This window comes from Coregonus lavaretus, assembly GCF_964263955.1.
Source record: "Coregonus lavaretus genome assembly, chromosome: 23".
Lineage (NCBI taxonomy): Eukaryota > Metazoa > Chordata > Actinopteri > Salmoniformes > Salmonidae > Coregonus > Coregonus lavaretus.
The window spans coordinates 18,545,404-18,565,194 of NC_140010.1; the positions used below are offsets into that span (position 1 = coordinate 18,545,404).

At 44.0% G+C, this 19,791-nt stretch overlaps 1 protein-coding gene across 1 annotated transcript in view; it reads right to left on the reverse strand.

Annotated features, from left to right (window-relative positions):
• The window catches only part of LOC311098986 (laminin subunit alpha-3-like), a 132,517-nt gene that overhangs the window by 1,449 nt on the left and 111,277 nt on the right, over positions 1–19,791 (reverse strand). The window contains exons 43-77 of the mRNA XM_084139565.1: positions 18,481–18,594; positions 17,288–17,406; positions 16,958–17,139; positions 16,747–16,800; positions 16,482–16,633; positions 15,053–15,163; positions 14,818–14,929; positions 14,386–14,553; positions 13,954–14,150; positions 13,636–13,752; positions 13,352–13,506; positions 12,695–12,836; positions 12,456–12,555; positions 12,235–12,351; positions 11,930–12,100; positions 11,465–11,616; positions 10,982–11,197; positions 9,794–9,942; positions 9,539–9,701; positions 9,290–9,417; positions 8,190–8,337; positions 7,939–8,037; positions 7,653–7,816; positions 7,343–7,460; positions 6,807–6,947; positions 6,480–6,628; positions 6,131–6,262; positions 5,584–5,707; positions 2,822–2,955; positions 2,510–2,690; positions 2,140–2,295; positions 1,342–1,507; positions 718–872; positions 346–439; positions 91–210 (exon numbers count right to left, since the gene is read on the reverse strand). Of these exons, the coding sequence (XP_083995691.1) occupies positions 91–210; positions 346–439; positions 718–872; positions 1,342–1,507; positions 2,140–2,295; positions 2,510–2,690; positions 2,822–2,955; positions 5,584–5,707; positions 6,131–6,262; positions 6,480–6,628; positions 6,807–6,947; positions 7,343–7,460; positions 7,653–7,816; positions 7,939–8,037; positions 8,190–8,337; positions 9,290–9,417; positions 9,539–9,701; positions 9,794–9,942; positions 10,982–11,197; positions 11,465–11,616; positions 11,930–12,100; positions 12,235–12,351; positions 12,456–12,555; positions 12,695–12,836; positions 13,352–13,506; positions 13,636–13,752; positions 13,954–14,150; positions 14,386–14,553; positions 14,818–14,929; positions 15,053–15,163; positions 16,482–16,633; positions 16,747–16,800; positions 16,958–17,139; positions 17,288–17,406; positions 18,481–18,594 (4,900 nt within the window). The remainder of the gene's footprint in view (positions 1–90; positions 211–345; positions 440–717; positions 873–1,341; positions 1,508–2,139; positions 2,296–2,509; positions 2,691–2,821; positions 2,956–5,583; positions 5,708–6,130; positions 6,263–6,479; positions 6,629–6,806; positions 6,948–7,342; positions 7,461–7,652; positions 7,817–7,938; positions 8,038–8,189; positions 8,338–9,289; positions 9,418–9,538; positions 9,702–9,793; positions 9,943–10,981; positions 11,198–11,464; positions 11,617–11,929; positions 12,101–12,234; positions 12,352–12,455; positions 12,556–12,694; positions 12,837–13,351; positions 13,507–13,635; positions 13,753–13,953; positions 14,151–14,385; positions 14,554–14,817; positions 14,930–15,052; positions 15,164–16,481; positions 16,634–16,746; positions 16,801–16,957; positions 17,140–17,287; positions 17,407–18,480; positions 18,595–19,791) is intronic.

Here is a 19,791-nt window from a genome sequence, read left to right on the forward strand (position 1 = left end):
AATACAAGAGGTACTCCATTACAATGGACTCCAGGTCTGAAAGTTTTAATGTAGTTGTAAATTCAGTGACCTCTCCTCCAGAGTACCTACCTGGAATGCCGCCCACATAGAGAGGGTCTTTGGTTAGAGTAGAGGACGAGGAGGATGGTCCTATTTTGTGGTCACCCTCGGTGTCCACATGCATCTCCACAACGTTGTTCCTCTTGATCACTGAAGTGAGAAACACACACACACACATTCCCCATGGGCGTCACTTATTACGTATTAAAGACACTTATTACCATGAATTTGTAGCTAGCTAGTTGGGTATGGGCAAGTTATAAAATGTTATAACAAAAGTTGTACCAGCAACTCTGTGGAACATTCCGTCACACAAGGGCTGCTTGGGCCGGACGGACACGTTGAATTCACCAGCTCCATTGTTCACCCGTGCCACCACCTGGAGAAACACATGTGCATCACAACACTGCACAACAGACTTATGGCTGCTCAGGCACCAGTATGTGTCTGCAAGGAAACTCAGCCTAAAATCAGCCTGAACTGGAATCATGTTTAAATTATTTGAAAGTCAAATGTAACCCTTGAGAGGTCTGAAAGGTCAGCTTGAAAGGTCAAATCTAGCACTTGAGAGGTCAAACTAGTTCAAGGAATCATGTGTCAAGGAAACAATTTCAAGGCTGTGACTGGCCCAGTCCACACAGCCCAGGGCAGGCTCACCTCTCCTCTGTGCATGTAGAGGCTGAGGTGGTGTCCAGCGTTGGGCCCACGGCGAGGCCTGCTGGAGTCCCCCGCATGGAGCAGAACACCAGTCAGACTCCTGGGACGGATGTCAAACACCACCTCGAAGCTGGAGCCCACCACAAAGGAATCATCTGGAAAAGACATCATCATCATCATCTGATCATCATCATCAGCCTCATCATTTTTGTGATTATCATCTTCATCGTGCACCTAATCTCCCGTGGGAAGATTCTGCGTGTAGACCGAAGAATCTGACGGGACTGAATGGGATGTGTGAGATAACGAGCTGCATTAGTTCCAGTTGTGGGGTTTTCGTCACTGGTTATTTGGACATATCAGAATTGGGCGAAGGCAGTGGTTAAACTGCTTCACCTCGAGTGCTTCATGTATGTGCCCACACGGATTGGATGGGGGGCTTTGGCTGAGATTTTTCTTTTGCGAGGGTGGAGACTTCTTTTTTGCAGGAACTCTCAATTTCTAACATGTATGAACACATAAGTTAATCACGCAGCTGACCAAATTATTCAAGATTTTACTTCTGGGTTAATAGAGATTATCATGCACCATATTACCAATCTCAATATTTTGTTTTCTACTCACTGATAATGACATATGCCCCTCTCCCTGAGAAGTAGGCCCCACTCTGTGCCTGTCCGTCAAAGCAGGGACCAGCACCATGATTCATGGTTGGCTCTGGCATGGGAGTGCCATTCATCTTGAAGTTCCGCACACAGCCAATCACACTTAGCCTTGGGAGGAGCTTCCACTGAAAGTAAAGAGAAAATACAATACAATTTTGGGGTGTGAGTGTATACTGTCCAGTAGCCAACTGTATGTGTGTTTGTGTTTGTGTCTGTGTCTGTGTGTGCGTGTGTATCCATCAGTGGAGGCTGGTGGGAGGAGCTATAGAAGGACAGGCTCATTGGAATGGTTGGAATGGAATAAATGGAACAGCATCTAACATAACCTCCCGAGTGGCGCAGTGGTCTAAGGCACTGCATCGCAGTGCTAGCTGTGCCACTAGAGATCCTGGTTTGAATCCAGGCTCTGTCGTAGCCGGCCGCGACCGGGAGACCCATGGGGCGGCGAATAATTGGCCCAGCATCGTCCAGGGTAGGGGAGGGAATGGCCGGCAGGGATGTAGCTCAGTTGATAGAGCATGGCGTTTTCAATGCCAGGGTTGTGGGTTCGATTCCCAAGGGGGGCCAGTATGAAAAACATAATGTAGGCACTCACTAACTGTAAGTCGCTCTGGATAAGAGCGTCTGCTAATTGACTAAAATGTATATGGAAACCACGTATGATTCTGTTCCTTTGATAGCATTCCATCCATTAAAATGAGCTGGTCCTCCTATAGCTCCTCCCACCAGCCTCCACTGGTGTATGTGTGTTGGCTACCTTCAGTTCTTTGTTCAAGGAATCAGGAGCACTTCCCATGTAAAGAGGAGAGATCAATTCCTTGGAGGTGGCCTCATCACTGGTCAGCTGTCCATCTTGAGCCCTGATACCGTCCACTACCAACCTGAACTTCTTCTTCTCTAGGCTGAATATTACCTGCAGAGGTGAGGTCACCACAAAGGACAAATCAATGCACATCCCTGTCACTAACTGATTGTAGTGCCACAGAGTGATTTGGTAAGTTTCCAAAAAAACTTTTCTCTCATGAAACATTGATAAACTACTGAACTACTGCAAACAACTGTTTGTGAATGTATGATGTGAAACAACATTACTGAGTGCAGATTGTCTTAGATTGTAACCCACTGACCGAGTGCCACTTTCCATCGTTGTACTTCTCCCTGTTGAAGATCTCCCTCCTCTTGTCTACTGACAGTCTGATCCTGCCCTTGGACAGGTAGAGAGCCATGTGAGAGCTCCCCCCTCTGGTGGCTGCATAGAACAGCAGGCCTTTGGCAGACTTGGTCCTCACGTCCAGGGAGAAATGAGGTCTAGTGGAGGAAAGAGACAGGAGTCAGGCCAGAGAGAGAGAGAGAGATAGAGAGAGAGAGGGGAGTCAGGCCAGAGAGAGAGAGAGAGAGAGAGAGAGAGAGAGTGTGAGCGTGCGTGTGCGTCTACTCACCTGGGCTGGAGTGCCTGGGGAGTGAAGCTGTAGCTCAGGCTACTCACAGTGCCCCCAATGTGGTAAGCATGTTTGACCAGGGCAGGATGTGCACACACAGAGAGACTGTCATCTGACACCTCCATACCAACATCCTATACAAAACACACACAGGCACAGAGAAACAGGAACTCAATATTAGAGAAAATGGTTTAAATATATGTATGGGATTAACCTCCAACGTAGCACTGGGGCAGGATTTGCCTTAGTCAATGGAAATGTGGTTCTGAAATGCAAAGACAGATTTTGGAGGATAAAGAGCTTTGGTGAATATGACACTGTGCTCGATTAACATGTATGAGCCCATTCTCATTCCTCAGTCACCCTTATTATCTACTGTAGGCCTCTGGGAATTAGAAACTGATCAAGATGGCTCCCATTTGGGGGTCAAAGCTGCTTTGAGTAGTAATCTGTTGATAGGCATACATTCCATCACACTTTCCCCATGATCAGTATCTCTTTACTGAATCATGAATCACGATCTGTATCACTACAATATTGATTTCTTTACTTTATCCATTTTTGGATTTATAAATTCATGATATGTACCCATTGATTACTGAAGAATATAACAAATAAATGCCTCATGTGCTTAGTTCAACTGTCGTACCCCATCAGAACCCAAAATATATGCTTTGTAAACAAAGTAAATGTAAACAAATACTATATAGCCTCAAAACATGGTTAAAACTATAACGTTAATACTATGGATGGTCAGTCCTTGCATCCATAGTGTTTGTTAGGGGCGGGGTGACCCATTGTTATTGTTTCAACTGCTGAATGCCCCTCATTTCTCATTTGTAAGATGTGTAAGATGTATCACAAGTCATGTTTCCTCCACAAAGATGACATGATACTTCCCAATCTGTCATTTTGTTGTTTTGTTTCAGTTTAGGTGTGGTAGGGAGGGAAGGAATGAGGGTAGGGGCCAGTATGTGTGGCTTTTGATATGGCATACTTTCTTTGGGCAAGATACCTCATCATAATTGCCTCTGAACATGTTTGTGCTTGTATATGCTCTTAGTATACACAGAATCATTATAAGATCTGCTTGCATGTACTGTATTTGCATTAATAAAAATGCATATAAAGAAATTGCTTATAAACAACCAAATAGGACACTCACGCTTGGTACCATTTGAAATACTCCACCAATAATTTATGGAGCCTATATTATTCATGGGGGTAATTGTAATTCTAGCATACAGTTGTGCTAATCTGTTAGTCATTGCATGTTTTAATTGGGAAGAGTTAGTCGATTAATTAGTTTTAATCAACAGAGCTGAGGTGTTTAGAGTGACATTGATTTGACAGGCGTTCACAAAGAAAGAGATAAATGAGCTTAGTGGTTGATTTATTGTAGGAATGCACCAATTTGTAAGTCGCTCTGGATAAGAGCGTCTGCTAAATGACGTAAATGTAAATGTAAATGTTAGAAGATCAGATAATTTGGACAGACAGAGGCCAAGGTGCTCAGGTAAAAATGCTTGAGAGAGCATACAGCAGTCAGTGGTGGCTGGTGGCACTTTAAAATGGGAAGGACAGGCTCATAGTAATGGCTGGAACAGAATTAATCGAATGATCTCAAACACCTGGTTTCCATGTGTTTGATACCATTCCATTCACTCCATTCGAGCCATTATTGAGCCGTCCTCCCCACACCAGCCTCCTCTGGCATACAGTAAGAAATGCATGACAATGATGCACACACAAACTCTAACACTGCTTATGCATGACAATGATGCACTGTTTTACCCAATACTCTGAAATTCCCAGTGTAATGTTCCAGTATACATTCCAGGTATTCACAGGCCATAACTAATATTGTTCATTCCTTGTGCAACGTTCCAATAAGACACCCTCAGTCATTCCATAGTATAATAATATTATGAAAGTATATCCTATTATGATAGTTGTTGTATCTCAGTACAGACCATAGATCATTCATCAGTTCATTGGTCCTAGTCATTGTTAATAGGGAGAGCAGAGAGGGAGTGAGGGCAGGGCAATGACTTAACATCAGGCTGGTTGTTACCAGATGGATTGATGGACTGATGATGATAGTGAATGAGTGGGTTAATAGACGCTTGTGAATCACTGGTCAGAAAAGTGGTTTATTGTCATGAAACATGCTTAAGATAGAACAGTGTACAAATCAAAAGTGAAACAATGCTCATTAAATAATTGTTTTTAATAGTTTGTATTTAATAATAGTAGTCATGATGATGTGATTGTCCATGCAGTAATGTTTTTATCAGTCAAGTAGAATAGCAATGGGCTTGTGCAAACATTGTGTGAGATGCTCATATCTCTCATGTCAATATCAATTCGTCCTCATTAGTCAGCAGGTCATCCTTCTCTTCATCTCTGGAAACAAAGCAGCACAAAACACAGTGAACAACTCATCAACACAACATTCATGGGAAGTATGGGATAGATGCTGAAGTGATAACTGACACCAACGACTGGCTTATTCCTACAGTAGGTAATCATAGTACAGTGTTATTGAAAACTTGGATTGAAGTCTCGTTCCATCATTAGGACAAGGACAAATAAATACAATTGTGATTGGTGTGACAAACACAAAACATACAAAAAAACATCATGCTTTCCTGTCGGTCTCACAAGTTATTTGGTAATAAGGATAGTCATCAGTTAGGTAGGTAATTATTGTAAGTTCATCATTGTTAGTTGGGCTAGCTGAGTTCAATGTTATTTCTCACCTTCCTGGAGGTGTTGCGATCAAGCATCAGTTGAGGAGGTCTGTCAGCATTGCACATATCCAGCAGCACATCTCCTGTAGAGCTGAACTGACTCAGGTCTTCTGCTATGTACAGAGATTCAGGCCTGCAACACAACACAACACAACACAACACACACAGCAACTTTCAGGAGGTGGTACAACCAAGATAGTATCTAATATCAATATCAGGACACCAGTGCACTATGAAATGTGAACTATGAAATGTTTAATGTTAACATTAAAACTACCATGAAACCTTTCCTACAAAAATAAACCTCTACTAGTTATGCTATGCTATGTTATTATTTATTGGTTGCATTTCATATTCGATGTGTATTTGTTGTATTCTGCAGGGTTCATTTGCAAAAGGGTCTCAATAGGACTCCCTGCTTCAATAAAGGTAGAATAAATAAAACTACTACAACAACAGCCATTATGATATCTACATATGTATATAATAACTATTACTACTGCTGTGTTGTTACTAATGTTAGACATTGTAATAATATACAGTGATGTGAGTTTACCTTCTCAAATAGAGGTTGGAGAGGCAGCCTTTGAAGGTGTCTTTCCCCAGGAACACAGAGTCTGGGTTTGACCTGAAGGAGCCTAAGGTTATCTGCCCTCCCATATCATCCTCATCTATCCGCAGCGCGATACTGTAGGGCAACACAGGACATGCATTCACATCTATGGTACTTACAGTATCTTGTCAGGGGTTATCAATCAGTATAGCGAGTGTGTACTGTCCTGTCACAACAATCATGTCTATAGTAAGTCTCAATTATCACCAATCCATCATGGAACTGGATAAAGTTAACATTTTAAATTTTTTCAGAACATGTGGGTTTCATAGACATCTGTTTGATGTTCTACCTTTGAGGAGACACTCTTCTGGTGGCAGTCAGGTAATGCCATTTGCCATCCTGGTACTGCTTGCTTGATTTCCAAGATTTCCAAACTTCGTCTTTGAATGTCAGAACCACGTAGCCGTCGACCAAGGCAAGTTCGATGGCACCAATGCTCTGTCGGAGACCAGGGGGAGGATAACGATTATTTCAAACAGTCAGTCCACTTACATTTGCTGTATCCTAAAGCTAAACTGTTAAAACAACTGTTGAAGGAAGGAAGAGGGAGAGAGAGAGGGAGTCAGAGAGAGAGAGAGACAGACAGAGAGAAAAACAGGTGGTGTAGTCTACTAACCGACTCGGTGTTCTGCAGTAGAAGCCCCTCTTTCTCAGAGCTCTTGAATCCCAGTGAGACTGTGACATCATTGGCCAGGCTGAAGCCTTTAAGAGCAGCTGACAGAGAACTGCCCACATTGAACTCTGCTTTACGAGATGCCTGGAACACAGAGACATTATCATGCTGTTACTAACAGTGGACTGGAGTCATTTGCAGCGTCTAGGTGGCATCAAAATACACAGTAGTGGCACACAGAAATGGCTTCCTGACATATCATTTATAGTTTCCAGTAAGTGAATATCATAGTGGTATAAATAAAAATGTAATGCCATGGTATTGATTTTATATGAGAATTCAATAATTGAAAAAAGGCGTTTTCAATGACTTATCAATAAACTTAAAAGTAAAAGCTACTTATTTCAAAAGTTGTAAAAAAATTTAAGTTGAAATTCAAATCACTTCCTGAATTGGCTACCTTCAATTCAAATTGACCCCAAACGCTGACTTACTGTGTTGACCACGTTTGAAAACTTTAGTGAAAAGTGAAGACTTACCAGGAAGTCCTTGGGACAGCCCCGGCTGATGCCAACTTTTTCCTGGAAGGTGGGGTACTTGCTGTTGAGCTTGACGTTCTTCATGCAGCCCTTCAGTGGCTGGGTGGTGATGTTGTGTCTGTGAGCGAGAACACACAAAACACAATTGTATTTAGACTCTGGTATGGTGTAGGGTTAGGGAAACAGTGTACTACCAATAACGATTTAAAACTTACTCAACAGCCATGTAACATGGCCAGAGTTTGATTATCAAAATGGCAATACCAAACATGGGCCAAACATTATAATAATGTTCCTAGTAAGCACTCACTTTTCTCTCAGGGCTTGTGGTAGGCCACCGATGTAGTAGTCTGTGAAGCCTCCAGGGGTGTACTGAACATTAGCCTTGACCACCTCATTGGTTGCTACACGGATCTTCATCTCTTGGCTTCCTTTAGACTCCATGATGATCAACACTTCTGCTGAATCTGCAACCTAAAGAGAAGGAAAATCAGGGGTTACTATTTAAGCAAAATAATGCAAAATCTACAAATAACCAAATATCAAAAAGATAGAACAGACAAATTATTCCACCCATCTAGCGCCAACTGCCTTACCACTGGGAAGACTTTGGTAGTGCTTCGTGCCGGCTCTCGGAGCAGGTTACTATGGATGACAACGTAGCCTCTCTCAAACGTCACACTGTAGTAGTTGTCCTATGAAAAGAAGAAAACAAGCAATGTCAAACACAGTCAGTGGACAGACTGACAACAGTACAGAATTTCAACAGCTATTCAAGTGTCAACCATGGTACATCATCAACCTTACCACACCAAATGTTTCCCTGTAAAAAGACTAAGTAGCCTACCTCATTTCCAATGTAGAGGAGAAGCCCATTCTCTGAGCGAGTGGAGATGGTCTGGCTCAGGAGGAGGGTGGGCACCATGACACCTTGGGTGGACACCTTGGCATAGCCAGTCCCCTCAAAGTAGTCATAAACCACTGGCTGGACATACCTGGGCACAGGGGGATTCAATCAGAATAGGGTTAAGGTTAGAAGATGTAAAGACTCATAACTACCTGGGGCGCTACACTGGGGTGTCGGGAAAACAGTCGGTTTTTACATGCTACACTGGGGTGTCGGGAAAACAGTCGGTTTTTACATGCTACACTGGGGTGTCGGGAAAACAGTCGGTTTTTACATGCTAGACTGGGGTGTCGGGAAAACAGTCGGTTTTTACATGCTAGACTGGGGTGTCAGGAAAACAGTCGGTTTTTACATGCTACACTGGGGTGTCGGGAAAACAGTCGGTTTTTACATGCTACACTGGGGTGTCGGGAAAACAGTCGGTTTTTACATGCTACACTGGGGTGTCGGGAAAACAGTCGGTTTTTACATGCTACACTGGGGTGTCGGGAAAACAGTCGGTTTTTACATGCTACACTGGGGTGTCGGGAAAACAGTCGGTTTTTACATGCTACACTGGGGTGTCGGGAAAACAGTCGGTTTTTACATGCTACACTGGGGTGTCGGGAAAACAGTCGGTTTTTACATGCTACACTGGGGTGTCGGGAAAACAGTCAGTTTTTACATGCTACACTGGATGTGCGCGAGCAAAGCGCAAGCCACTTCATCAAGTGCTCTCAGGCTCGAAAATAGAACTGAAGCCTAATTTTACGCTGAGCAGTGCGAGCCTCTCACGGAGCCGTGCTGCTAAAGCCCAGGTTTCATTGAAATGAATAGGAGCATGTCACACTGTGAAAAGGTCCAGTGTAGCAGGCATGTAAGGTTTGGAATTAATCTAGCCACTTAAGACGTTCAGCAGTCAAGTGACTGACAGGTTAGATTGACTGTATAAGGACTCTAAGGCATATTGAGTATGGGACCGTAAGTCTTTGTTGTCCTCTGGCCCAGGAGCGTTATCTCCCGTCAATACCTTATTAGGCTTTGAGTAGCTCTAAACCAACCTCTTGCACGGAGTCTCCAGGTTGATCTTGACAGCCTTCTTAAAGTTGTACAGACTGATGAATCTGTCGTTGAAGGTGGACAGCTCGATGCATCCTTTATAGTTGGGGTAGTTGAGGGAGGCTGGAGGCTATAGAAACAAAGCATATTCAGGTATAATAAGACTTTGAGAATGTTTCAATAATCAGGAATAGTAATGTCACCTAGGCACTGAAAATGGTCATTTCCAGTCAATGTTTTGGGGGGCTTACAGTGAATTGGGCGGGGTAGCCCCCGACATAGAAGACCACGTCACTAGGGTCCAGGTTTAGAAGGTTCCTGGTCAGCTCTCCCTGCTTACTGCTGGCCTGAGGAAGGTCCGGCTCGTTGGATGTGAACAGTTTGGTGAGGATCACCTGTGCGTCTTGGTAAATTCTAAGAGATTGTAAAAAAGTTAGATTAGGGTTACTCACTCAAATAACGTTTCCAATTCCTAAGACTTGAGCTGGACAAAGGTATGGTTTTACCTGTGCAGGTCCACCTTGTCAAAGAAGGCAGGCTCAGAGAGAGACCTAGTGATGTAGTCTGTCTTAATCTCATACTCTTCTCCGCTCAGCTTGTACACACAGAACAGCACATTCTTCCTCAGGGCCATGCCAATGTAGTCTTTAGATGACTGTGGAAGAGAGAGGTGAGGACAGTCAGTGGGAGCATTTCCAGCCACAAGCAAACTGTCAAATCTATACGGTGCCATTATTTCAATAGAGAAATATACAAATGGATCATATATGACAGGATCCCGTGTGGCTCAGTTGGTAGAGCATGGCACTTGCAAAGCCAGGGTTCCCACGCGGGAGCAGTACGAAAAAGTATGAAAATGTATGCACTCACTCCTGTAAGTCGCTCTGGATAAGAGTGTCTGCTAAATGACTAAAATGTATTAGGAGGATGGCGACTGAAGTGCCAGAGAGAGTTTTATGACCAAAAATCAAATAGTCAAATCTATACCATCCAGTGTTTCATTAGGAGAACAAAGGGACTACAAAGGCCAGGTTGTGTCCTGTCTAGGGTTGCAAAGCTACCGGTAATTTACCAAAGTTACCGGAACCTTCAGTCATTTTGGTAATTAACAGAAAATCTATGGCAATCTATCGTAACTTTGGTAATATATACTTGAATAACTTAGAAAAAATGTATCTGTGTCCCCATTGTCCATGAGTTTCTAGTAGATAGACCATATGGTTCAAGAGAAAATAGCCTAATGAATGAAAAAAGCATCTAATCAACAACGTCATTATTTTCAATTAACACTGCAACTCTTCCAACTATTGACTTTTTTCACAACTGCCACCAGTTTGAGGACCAAACATTGACTACAAATACATATTGACATAGTAAAATAAATCAAAGTAAAAAGGTATTCACTAAGTTGATGGCTTATATTTAGGATAATATTTTACAGCATTGTAATTCAATTTTTTATTTTAAAATTATTTTATTTTATTATTTTCATGTGATAATCCCACACAGAGGGCCAGAGAATATTACAGACGCCTGTGATAATCTGAAGTACCCAAAAGGGCCACTAGATGTCTTGTGATAGATTCCATAAAATCCTTGAAAGATACCAAAATTATGGTAGTTACTGGTAAACTTAGAACGTTTTAGATAATATACCCTCCCTTTACAACCCAAATCCTGTCCAGTCCACTCACGTCTTGGTTGCCGAGGTAGAGTACGAACATGTCTCCTTTGTCTGTGGTGGTGGTGTCCTGTCTGCGTCTGCGTGTTCCATCCCCTCTGCCGATGTCGGGGTTCACTGGTCTCTGCAAGGACAGGGACAGGGCAGTGTATGCCTTCAGGTCCTCCATGTCCCTGGGGGGACGCAGCTCCACGTGGCCCTCACCACTGAACTTCATAGGGACCACAACCTGGAGAGACAGGGGGAGGAGATGAGGAGAGAGGTTGCACATGGTTAAAGGGACCAGCAGTGTAAAGAGAAATCCTTGTTTTCCTTAATGGGAATAACAACTGTCCAACAAATGATGGTACATATTCACCAAATGGCTCTGTCAAGACCTAGACCTGCAATCCTTTCAACTGTATGGCCAGTGGAAAGGGGATAGGTAGTACACAGTGGGCATATCTGGTGGGGTGTGGACCCAGGGTGTGTGTGTGTGGGTGTGTTGCGTTCTTACCCTGTTGGCTGCGTCTCTAGACTGCTCGATGAGCTCCTTGATCCTCTTGATGTTCTCTGAGATGTTGGTGACGGGGGACAGCTGAGAGCTGAGCTCTTCCACCTCCAAGATCTTATCCTGCAGAGACGGGATTGTGTTCAACAGATTCCTCACTGTGGATGGGGAGAGAGGGAAAGGGGCGAGGGAGATACAGAGAGAGAGAGAGAGTAGTTAGACCTTTTAACCATTTCACACCTATACAAAACACACAAAACAGGCAAAGAGTGGACAAACATGGCTGTCCATACAGTACTATACATGCATGGTAATATCATCAAATAAGACAAGTAGTATTAATTCAACCTTTATTTTCCGGTTGAGTGCCATTGATGCAGTATATAAATCTATTTTTACAAGGAAGCCCTGTCCATGGGTGTACATTCCCTCCATCCTATGCAGACGTAGGTTAGTGGAGTGATCCCTCACCTGACTTGTCCACATCATCCATGACGCTGCTGAGGTTGGAGTCGGAGGGCATGACGTTGATCTTATCCACTTCCTCTCTGATGGCATTCAGTCTGTCCATGGTGGTGCTAGCCGTGTCATTGGCTGACGCTGCCTCCCTCTTCGCCTCGTCCAACATCTCCCCTATATCATCTGACAGGAGGAGAGAAGAGAGGGAATGGGGAAAGGAGGAGAGGGGGAAGGAGGGAAGGAGGAGAAGGGGAAGGAGGGATTAGGGCTGATCTATTAGACTTCCTCTGGTCCTCTAACTATCTGAGCCGGTTTACCTCTCATGATGTTGTTCAGCTCTGCCTGAGCATCCATCAGGTCCTTCTCCAATGCTTTCTTCTTCTTCTCTGCGTCCTTCAGGCGTTTCTTCTGGGCTGTGAGGTCATCAGAGACCTCTGTGGAGTCAAACCAGAGCTTAGTTAAAACTAATTTAAGCCACTTGTATTTGGTTGGCTCCTTGCCATCTCTAAAAACTCCATTACAACTTATAGCAACATACCTTTGAGATCTTTTTCTGCATCCTCTGCATTCCTCAGTAGGTCGTTCCCGCTGTCTTTCAGATTCTTAGCTCTCTTTGTCAGGTCCTCTTTCTTCACATCCTAGATTGAAAAAGAATAACAAAAGTTTAAGAATATTGCAAAAACAGAAGGTAAACCAAAGCCATGTCAGCTAAAAGTTGAGGTTCTGAGGAGTCATTATCTCTGTGATAAGGGTCTAGTGGCTGGACTGTGGACTGACCTTTAGGGCCTTGTCAGCTGCATCCTTGGCCTCCTTGGCTGCCTTCTCTGCAGCGTTCACCGCATCTGTGATGTTCTTGTAGGCCTTAATGGCGTCCATGGCATCACGCACATCAGAGCGGCCACTCGAGTCCCTCACAGCACTGTGACATAGGAAGATAGAAAGGGAGGAGAGGAGGAGAGGGGGGGAGGGGGTAGAGAGAGAAGGAAGGGAGAAGAGAGAACAGAAAGGAGGTAGAGCGAGAGAGTACACAGGTCAACACACGCATCTAGATTTTCAACAAAGCGGAACAACAAACATGCAGCCTCTGGGGGATCTATCGGATGGCAGATCTATCTGGCACGACCCACTGAGGATGGAAACCACCCAACATAAACATCCCTGTTACAGAACCACAACGCCTGGCTTCTATACTAGGTCGTTTATACTTGGAAAACCTTTTTAATTGAGCCTCTATTGTTCTCATTAATTAAGTGCTGAGCTATTATCTGACACTTTTTGTTCTATCCTGTAAAATTGATATTTTTAACAATATCTGGTAACTTCCATTACCTAAAACACAAAAAGATTTGAACTTGAGCTATACAAGCAGCAGAAACTGCACTGTCCTCATAACCCTGGCCATAAAGATAATGTCCTCATATCCCTATAACTCACTCCTGTAGTTCCTTGGCCAGCTTGGCCAGGTTCTCAGCATGTTTCTCTGCTCGCTCCACGATGTCCTCTTTGGCCGCTGCCTGGGAGATATCGTTGACCTTCTTGGTGAGGTCAGTCCTGGCCCCGTCCAATTGGGCAGCTAGGTGTTCATACTCCTGGAGAGAGGAGGAAGATAACAGGGTCACAGTGTTTTTACAGTCTTTTATGTCTACAATTTAAAAAATGTGGGGGGCCAAATAAAAGGGGAATACTGATGTATTGTCATGGCTGGTCTGTGTGCTTACAGTCTTGCTGTCATCCAGCCTTCTAAGGAGGTAATTTGTATCCTTCAACTGATCTTCTGCCATGGCTATCTGGTCCTGGACCTTCTTACGCTCTTTCTTCAGATCTTCCATACGTTTCTGAAGAACAAACATAATTCAATTGGTTAAGAGAACATTAAGCCAATGGAAATGTAATTGCGCAAACAATACTGATACCAACTGTGAATTAACCATACCAACAGAGGCTAAACAACATGGTTACTGCACACACTAACTGCCTATACATGACTGCATAGTACCATCATGTTAGAAGTCTGGTACTGTGAGTTTTATTATTACCAGTATGTCTTCCAGTGCCTCTGTGTTGAGTCCATTCTGAGTGTTGGCTTTCTTCACCATGTCCCCAGCCAGTTTCAGAGCCTCCTCCAGGTCCTTCAGTTTAGCTTCATAGTCCTTCAGCAGGCCCTTCACCCTCTTGGCTGCTGCCTCATTCTGATCATACTGCTTGGTCACATTGGCCTTGATGTAGTCCAGCACTGGGAGAGAGGAATAGATTCAAATAGAAATAGAAACTGACATTCTCGACTGAAGATAATAATCTCACTATTTGATTTGGTTGCTGATGGTATCAAACAAAGTAGTCATCGTTATTGTGACATTATGCTTCTTATCTGTATCTTAGCTCAACCTAATGTGGTAGTGTTCAAGAACATCAGACTTTTAGGGATTCGAAGGGTTTTTGATATTGAATGGACCAGGAAGAAGTCTTACGTTTCTGGGCCTCGTCCTTCTCTTTCTCAGCTGCATCTTTTTGTGGGTTGAAGTTCCTCTTCTCCATCTCCTTCACCATGCGTTCCGCCTCAGATAACATCTTAGCCAGGTTCTCATTGGGCACCCCACCACCACTGGAACCAGACTCTTTCAGGTGCTGTAGCAGGGCTACACCCAACACACACATTCAGGTTTAGATAAAAGGGAGGGTGAGAGGGGGAGAGAAAGCAACAGAGAGAGAGTGAGACAGAGACAGAGAGAAATAAAGAAAAAGAGCGAGGGCGAGAGAGAGAGAGAAAACAGAGAAAGAGAAATAAAAGTCACAACAAAACGAAAGAGGATAATATGGATAGAGAGATAGCTAGATAGACAGAGGTGGACAAAGAGACAGAAAAAGGAAAAAGGTGAGTAAACCGGAATAGTTTTTCTTACCCAGTATCTTCTTGAGCAGGTTCTTAGCTTCAGTATCCAGGTCTTTAGCTCTCAGATGAGTCTTATCCACATCACCCAGCACTGTCTGGGCATCCACAGCCCTGTCATCTGCCTTAATGGACAACACACACATCAGCTCTCCACAGCCAGCATATACACACCTAAACATACACACAATTTCACCCACTCATGACGAACCCTAATAAAAAGACACCAAGAAGTTCCAGTCCAGTACCTTGCCTTTGAGAGCGTTGATATCCTCGTTGACACTGAGAGTGTCCTGCTCTAGTTGGCTAACCTTGGGCTTCAGACTGTTCACACTGGAACTGAACTTGTTCACCAAAGACTGTGGAGAGAACACACAGTCTATTGTTCAATGCTTTATTATGAGATGAGAGAGAGAGGGAGGGAAGCGGAGCGAGAGAGTCATGTTTACTGTTAATTTCTGATTGTTTATTTCACTTGCTTTGGCAAAGTAAACATATGTTTCCCATGACAATAAAGCCCTTTGAATGAGAGAGAAAGAGAGAGAGCTCCAGTACAGTGGGATATGGTTGTTGACTCATTTTACATTTGAGTAATTTAGCAGACGCTCTTATCCAGAGCGACTTACATGAGCAATTAGGGTTAAGTGCCTTGCTCAAGGGCACATCGACAGAGTTTTTACCTAGTCGGCTCGGGGATTAAAACCAGCGACCTTTCAGTTACTGGCACAACGCTCTTAACCACTAAGCTACCTGCCACCTCCTCAGGCTGTTTGAAAGGTTGACAGAGTGACTTGTTTACTCTTGTTGGTTTCATAAATGCTCACATTAGCGTATGCTCACATGGAGTGTAGGAGCTGCTGATATCACAAACGTGGGAGATTAGCTACAACAAGTCCTGACCAGACAACAACCACTGCCATGCAGTGTGGTCTGTGACATGTTTTGACCCACAGCTCTGGGACAAACTGACTGAGATCCCTGATCAGGAGGATTCTGAAATGTTCCAGTAATACCACTCTGTGTGTATGTATGTGTAATAATGGTGACATTCTATTTACATACATGCATCTACTGCTGGACTACATTTAGGCATTTTTGAATATTGTGTGCTTGTTGACTTTTACTGCATTGATTGATAGGAACTAGGAACATAAGCATTTCGCCACAACACCTGCTAAACTGTGTACGCAACCAATAAAATGTAATTTGATTCGATTTGTGTGTGTGTGTGTGTTTCTGGTTTTAAATAAGTCCTCTTAAGGATAGTAAAACAAGGAAAACTGGGACAAGTGGAGACATCTCGCCGGTCCCCCACAAGAAAAAATGTTATGCTTAGGGGTTAGGTTTAGGGTTACAATTATGGTTAGGATTAGGGTTAGGGGTTAGAATTAGGGTTAGGGTTAGGTTAAGGGTAAGGGAAAATAGGATTTTTAATGGGAATCAATTGTTTGGTCCCCACAAGGATAGTAAAACAAGTGTGTGTGTGTGTGTGTTGAAATGTGTATTAGCACACACAAGTGCATGTGTGCGTGCGTGCATTGAGAAGTAAGTGTACGCTGTGTGTGTATGTACATTTTGAAGTCCTCTCCCTCCCTCTCTGTGGCCTGTGTAGCCAGAGGGCATGGTGGTACACTTCATTACAGTAACAGGACATATAGGTCATTAATACATTAGTACCTTGGTCTCTGTGATGGCATTTTCCAGCTTCCTGAGTCTGTCCTGAGAGGAGGCGGAGATACTGGCGCTATCCAGCTGAGTCTTAATTCTCCCCAGCTCCTCATCCAGACTCTGCAGATCATTTAGTAAGGTCTGGGCGCAGTTATCACACACTGAGAACCACACAGACAAGTGTAATCAACAGTTGATCATGATGAGGTAGGTACCCTCATGTACTGTCCTGTACTCTCATTGGAACCATCAGACTTTTACACCAGACACTAACCTTGGCACTGCTCATCTGTGTTGGTGTCCCCTGGCTCCAAAGTGTTCTTGCACACTGTAGAAATAGAAAAATTATACATTCACTTTAACAAGTAACTACAATGCCATAACAAAATTACTAATAATAAACGGAGAATAAAGCTTTACCAATACACTCAATGGGTCCTGATTTTTTGAATGTGTCATCATGTCTCAATAACATCAGCACTCACCCCCAGTCCTGGAGTCACAGTTGTTTCCATTGCCGTTACAATCACAAGGCCTACAGCTTCCTCCAGCTGTCAATGGATCACCGTAGTAACCAGGGGCACATCGTTCACACCTGTCTCCTGTGTAGCCTTGTTTACAAACACACTGGAACCCTCCAGCAGCCTCTCTGCAACCAACTGCAAAACTATAGTGGAATGATGAAGAGTACATTTAAACACTTGAATACTGGGCCAACAACAGTAAGTCATGATACAGTGCACAGGTTTGATTCCACCAAAGAATCATCTCCTATGGTTGACCTTGCCACTGATTGGTTCTTTGGAGACACTGACCTGTTAGCTGGCACACTGAAGGGGCACGGGCACACCTGGCATGACCTCTGGGCAGCGTCTCCATAGTAACCCTCTTTGCAGCGCTCACATCTGTCTCCAGCCGTGCTGTATTGGCAGTTCTGTCCACAGGAATAGTAGAAAGCATGGTTAGAGCACTTGAGTATGACAATAAGAGTATCTAAATAGAGGAGTCTTTAAGTAATATAGCTGTAATCCATCATATTTTACAAGTTCATATCTGTTTAGACAGTGAGGAGCACAGGGTAGTTCTGTGCACTCTTAGTAAATAACCAAGTAACAAAGAGAATCTATAGCCTCACTAATTTGATGAAAATACCATAATAAAGACCATAGTGAGTCTAAACACACTTTGTCCTTTTGTGGACATAACCACACTGTCGTACCCCACCACATGGTAGATCTAACTGTACATTTCATAAGTCCTCTTTTTACCACAAAGGAGGGTGATTGTTTTTATGAGAGAGGAGGATGATAGGGGGATGCCTAACATTTCTGTTCTAATCCATCCCAAAGAGGGATTTTGATGGACATTCACTGCAGAGAAAGAGTGAGTGCTCAGCCGTGTGTGTGTGTGTGTGTGTGTCTGTCCGTAGCACTCTGGGTTCCTTAGGCCAGGAGACAGGCACACGCCTGCTCTTGAGTGGCTTGTGTAAGATGAGAGGAGACGAGAGAGAGAGAGCGAGAGAGAGAGAGAGAGAGAGAGAGAGAGAGAGAGGACGAGAGGGAGAAAGAGAGAGAGGAGAATAGAGAGTGCTGCATGGGCTTTTAGAGATCTAGTTTCACCCTCCACTCCACCCTGCCATCCGTGACAGAGGGAGACAGATGAAGGCTCCCCTAGGGGCTAATGTAGAACCATATCACATTTGTGATCACATCTACTAAGGCAGACCCACATCATCCAATACTTTAATGTGGTTAGCCTGCTATGGTACAGAACAGAACAGTATGTGGGCACCCAGGTAGGGTGGGATGCCCATGGGGTGCCAACAGAAATGCCCAGTGGCATAGGTAAGATGTCTAGACCATGACTGCTGACTGGACTGTAGTTTACCTTGACGGAGTCAGATGGGATGACTTAGGTATTGCACAAGACAAGTGGTGTACCTTCATATGCGGTTGTGGTCACTTCACTCTTTAGCGCTGAGTCAGAACCTGTGTGTGTGTGTTCTTACCAGGCACCTCCCAGTCCTCTCGTCACACTCGTTGGCCAGGCCGTTACAGGAGCAGGGCACACAGCGACCCAGGTAGGGCCCACTGCCATCTCTATAGTAACCAGTGGCACATTTCTGGAACAGAGAAACACAAACATCAGACATGAATACAGACACATCAAATACATACAGTAGATACAGAACTACTTCATGGAAAGTCAGAGCTTTAAAAGTGATGTCTAGCTCAATGGGACTCAATGGATGAATAATAAAAACATGGAAAAGCCACACAAGTTCTATCACAATCAGAACACAATCCTAAACACACATTTCAAAACGACACACTTAATTCCCACACAGAATAATACTTTACCATTCAAAGTGGCAGTGTTTGAGTAGATAAAGGCAGTCTGAGTTTACCTCAGCTAATCTGCCTAGCAACAGAGAATGATTGATCTCACAAATGTCCCAAACTGTTCCCAAGTGGGGTATGTCACCAGTACCACGCTGAATACAAGACACCACGCACCACCGTCAAACACACCCTTTGCTCTGTAAGATAACAGTCTGGAAGTCAACTGATATCCCACAGGTCTAATTCATGTACAGAGCAGCCAAACATACATTACAGACAGTAAATCCATTTGTAAGCCAACAGACGTCACCACTGCTTGACTTCCATAAGTTTACCTGGATCTGAGAGCTGGAATCTTGGTCGTCAAAATATGGATACTGAACCATCTGTCCTCTGTCATTCACAGAAGGGTACTGGACTCTCTGTGTACCTTGGTCATTCACAGAAGGATACTGGACTCTTTGGGTCCCCTCATCATTCACAGAAGGATACTGGACTCTTTGGGTCCCCTCATCATTCACAGAAGGATACTGGACTCTTTGGGTCCCCTCTTCATTCACAGAAGGGTAATGTACTCTCTGTCCTCCCTGGTCATGTATTGAAGGATAATGTATCCTCTGTGCCTCTCGGTCATGCTGTCTGGGATAGCGGTTCCTCTCTCCCCTGGAATATGGTCTGTGTCCTGCGCTGCATAGCCCCAGTAAGGTTCCCCATAGCAGGGCCTGTAGTAGCATGCCTCTCCCTCTCCAATGTCTGTGTACACTCGTGTCTGACATCACTCAGGTTTAGTCTGAAATAACTCCCTGGTCTCCCCTGCCTCTGCCTCTTAAACACAGACACACTCACACACGTAGAGGACACGCCCCTTCTCCACTCACCTACAGTACCTGAGTCAGTGCCGCAGTCAAAGCAATGCAGCAACATGCACGTCGCACGCACGCACGCACGCACACACACACACACACACACTTATTCTT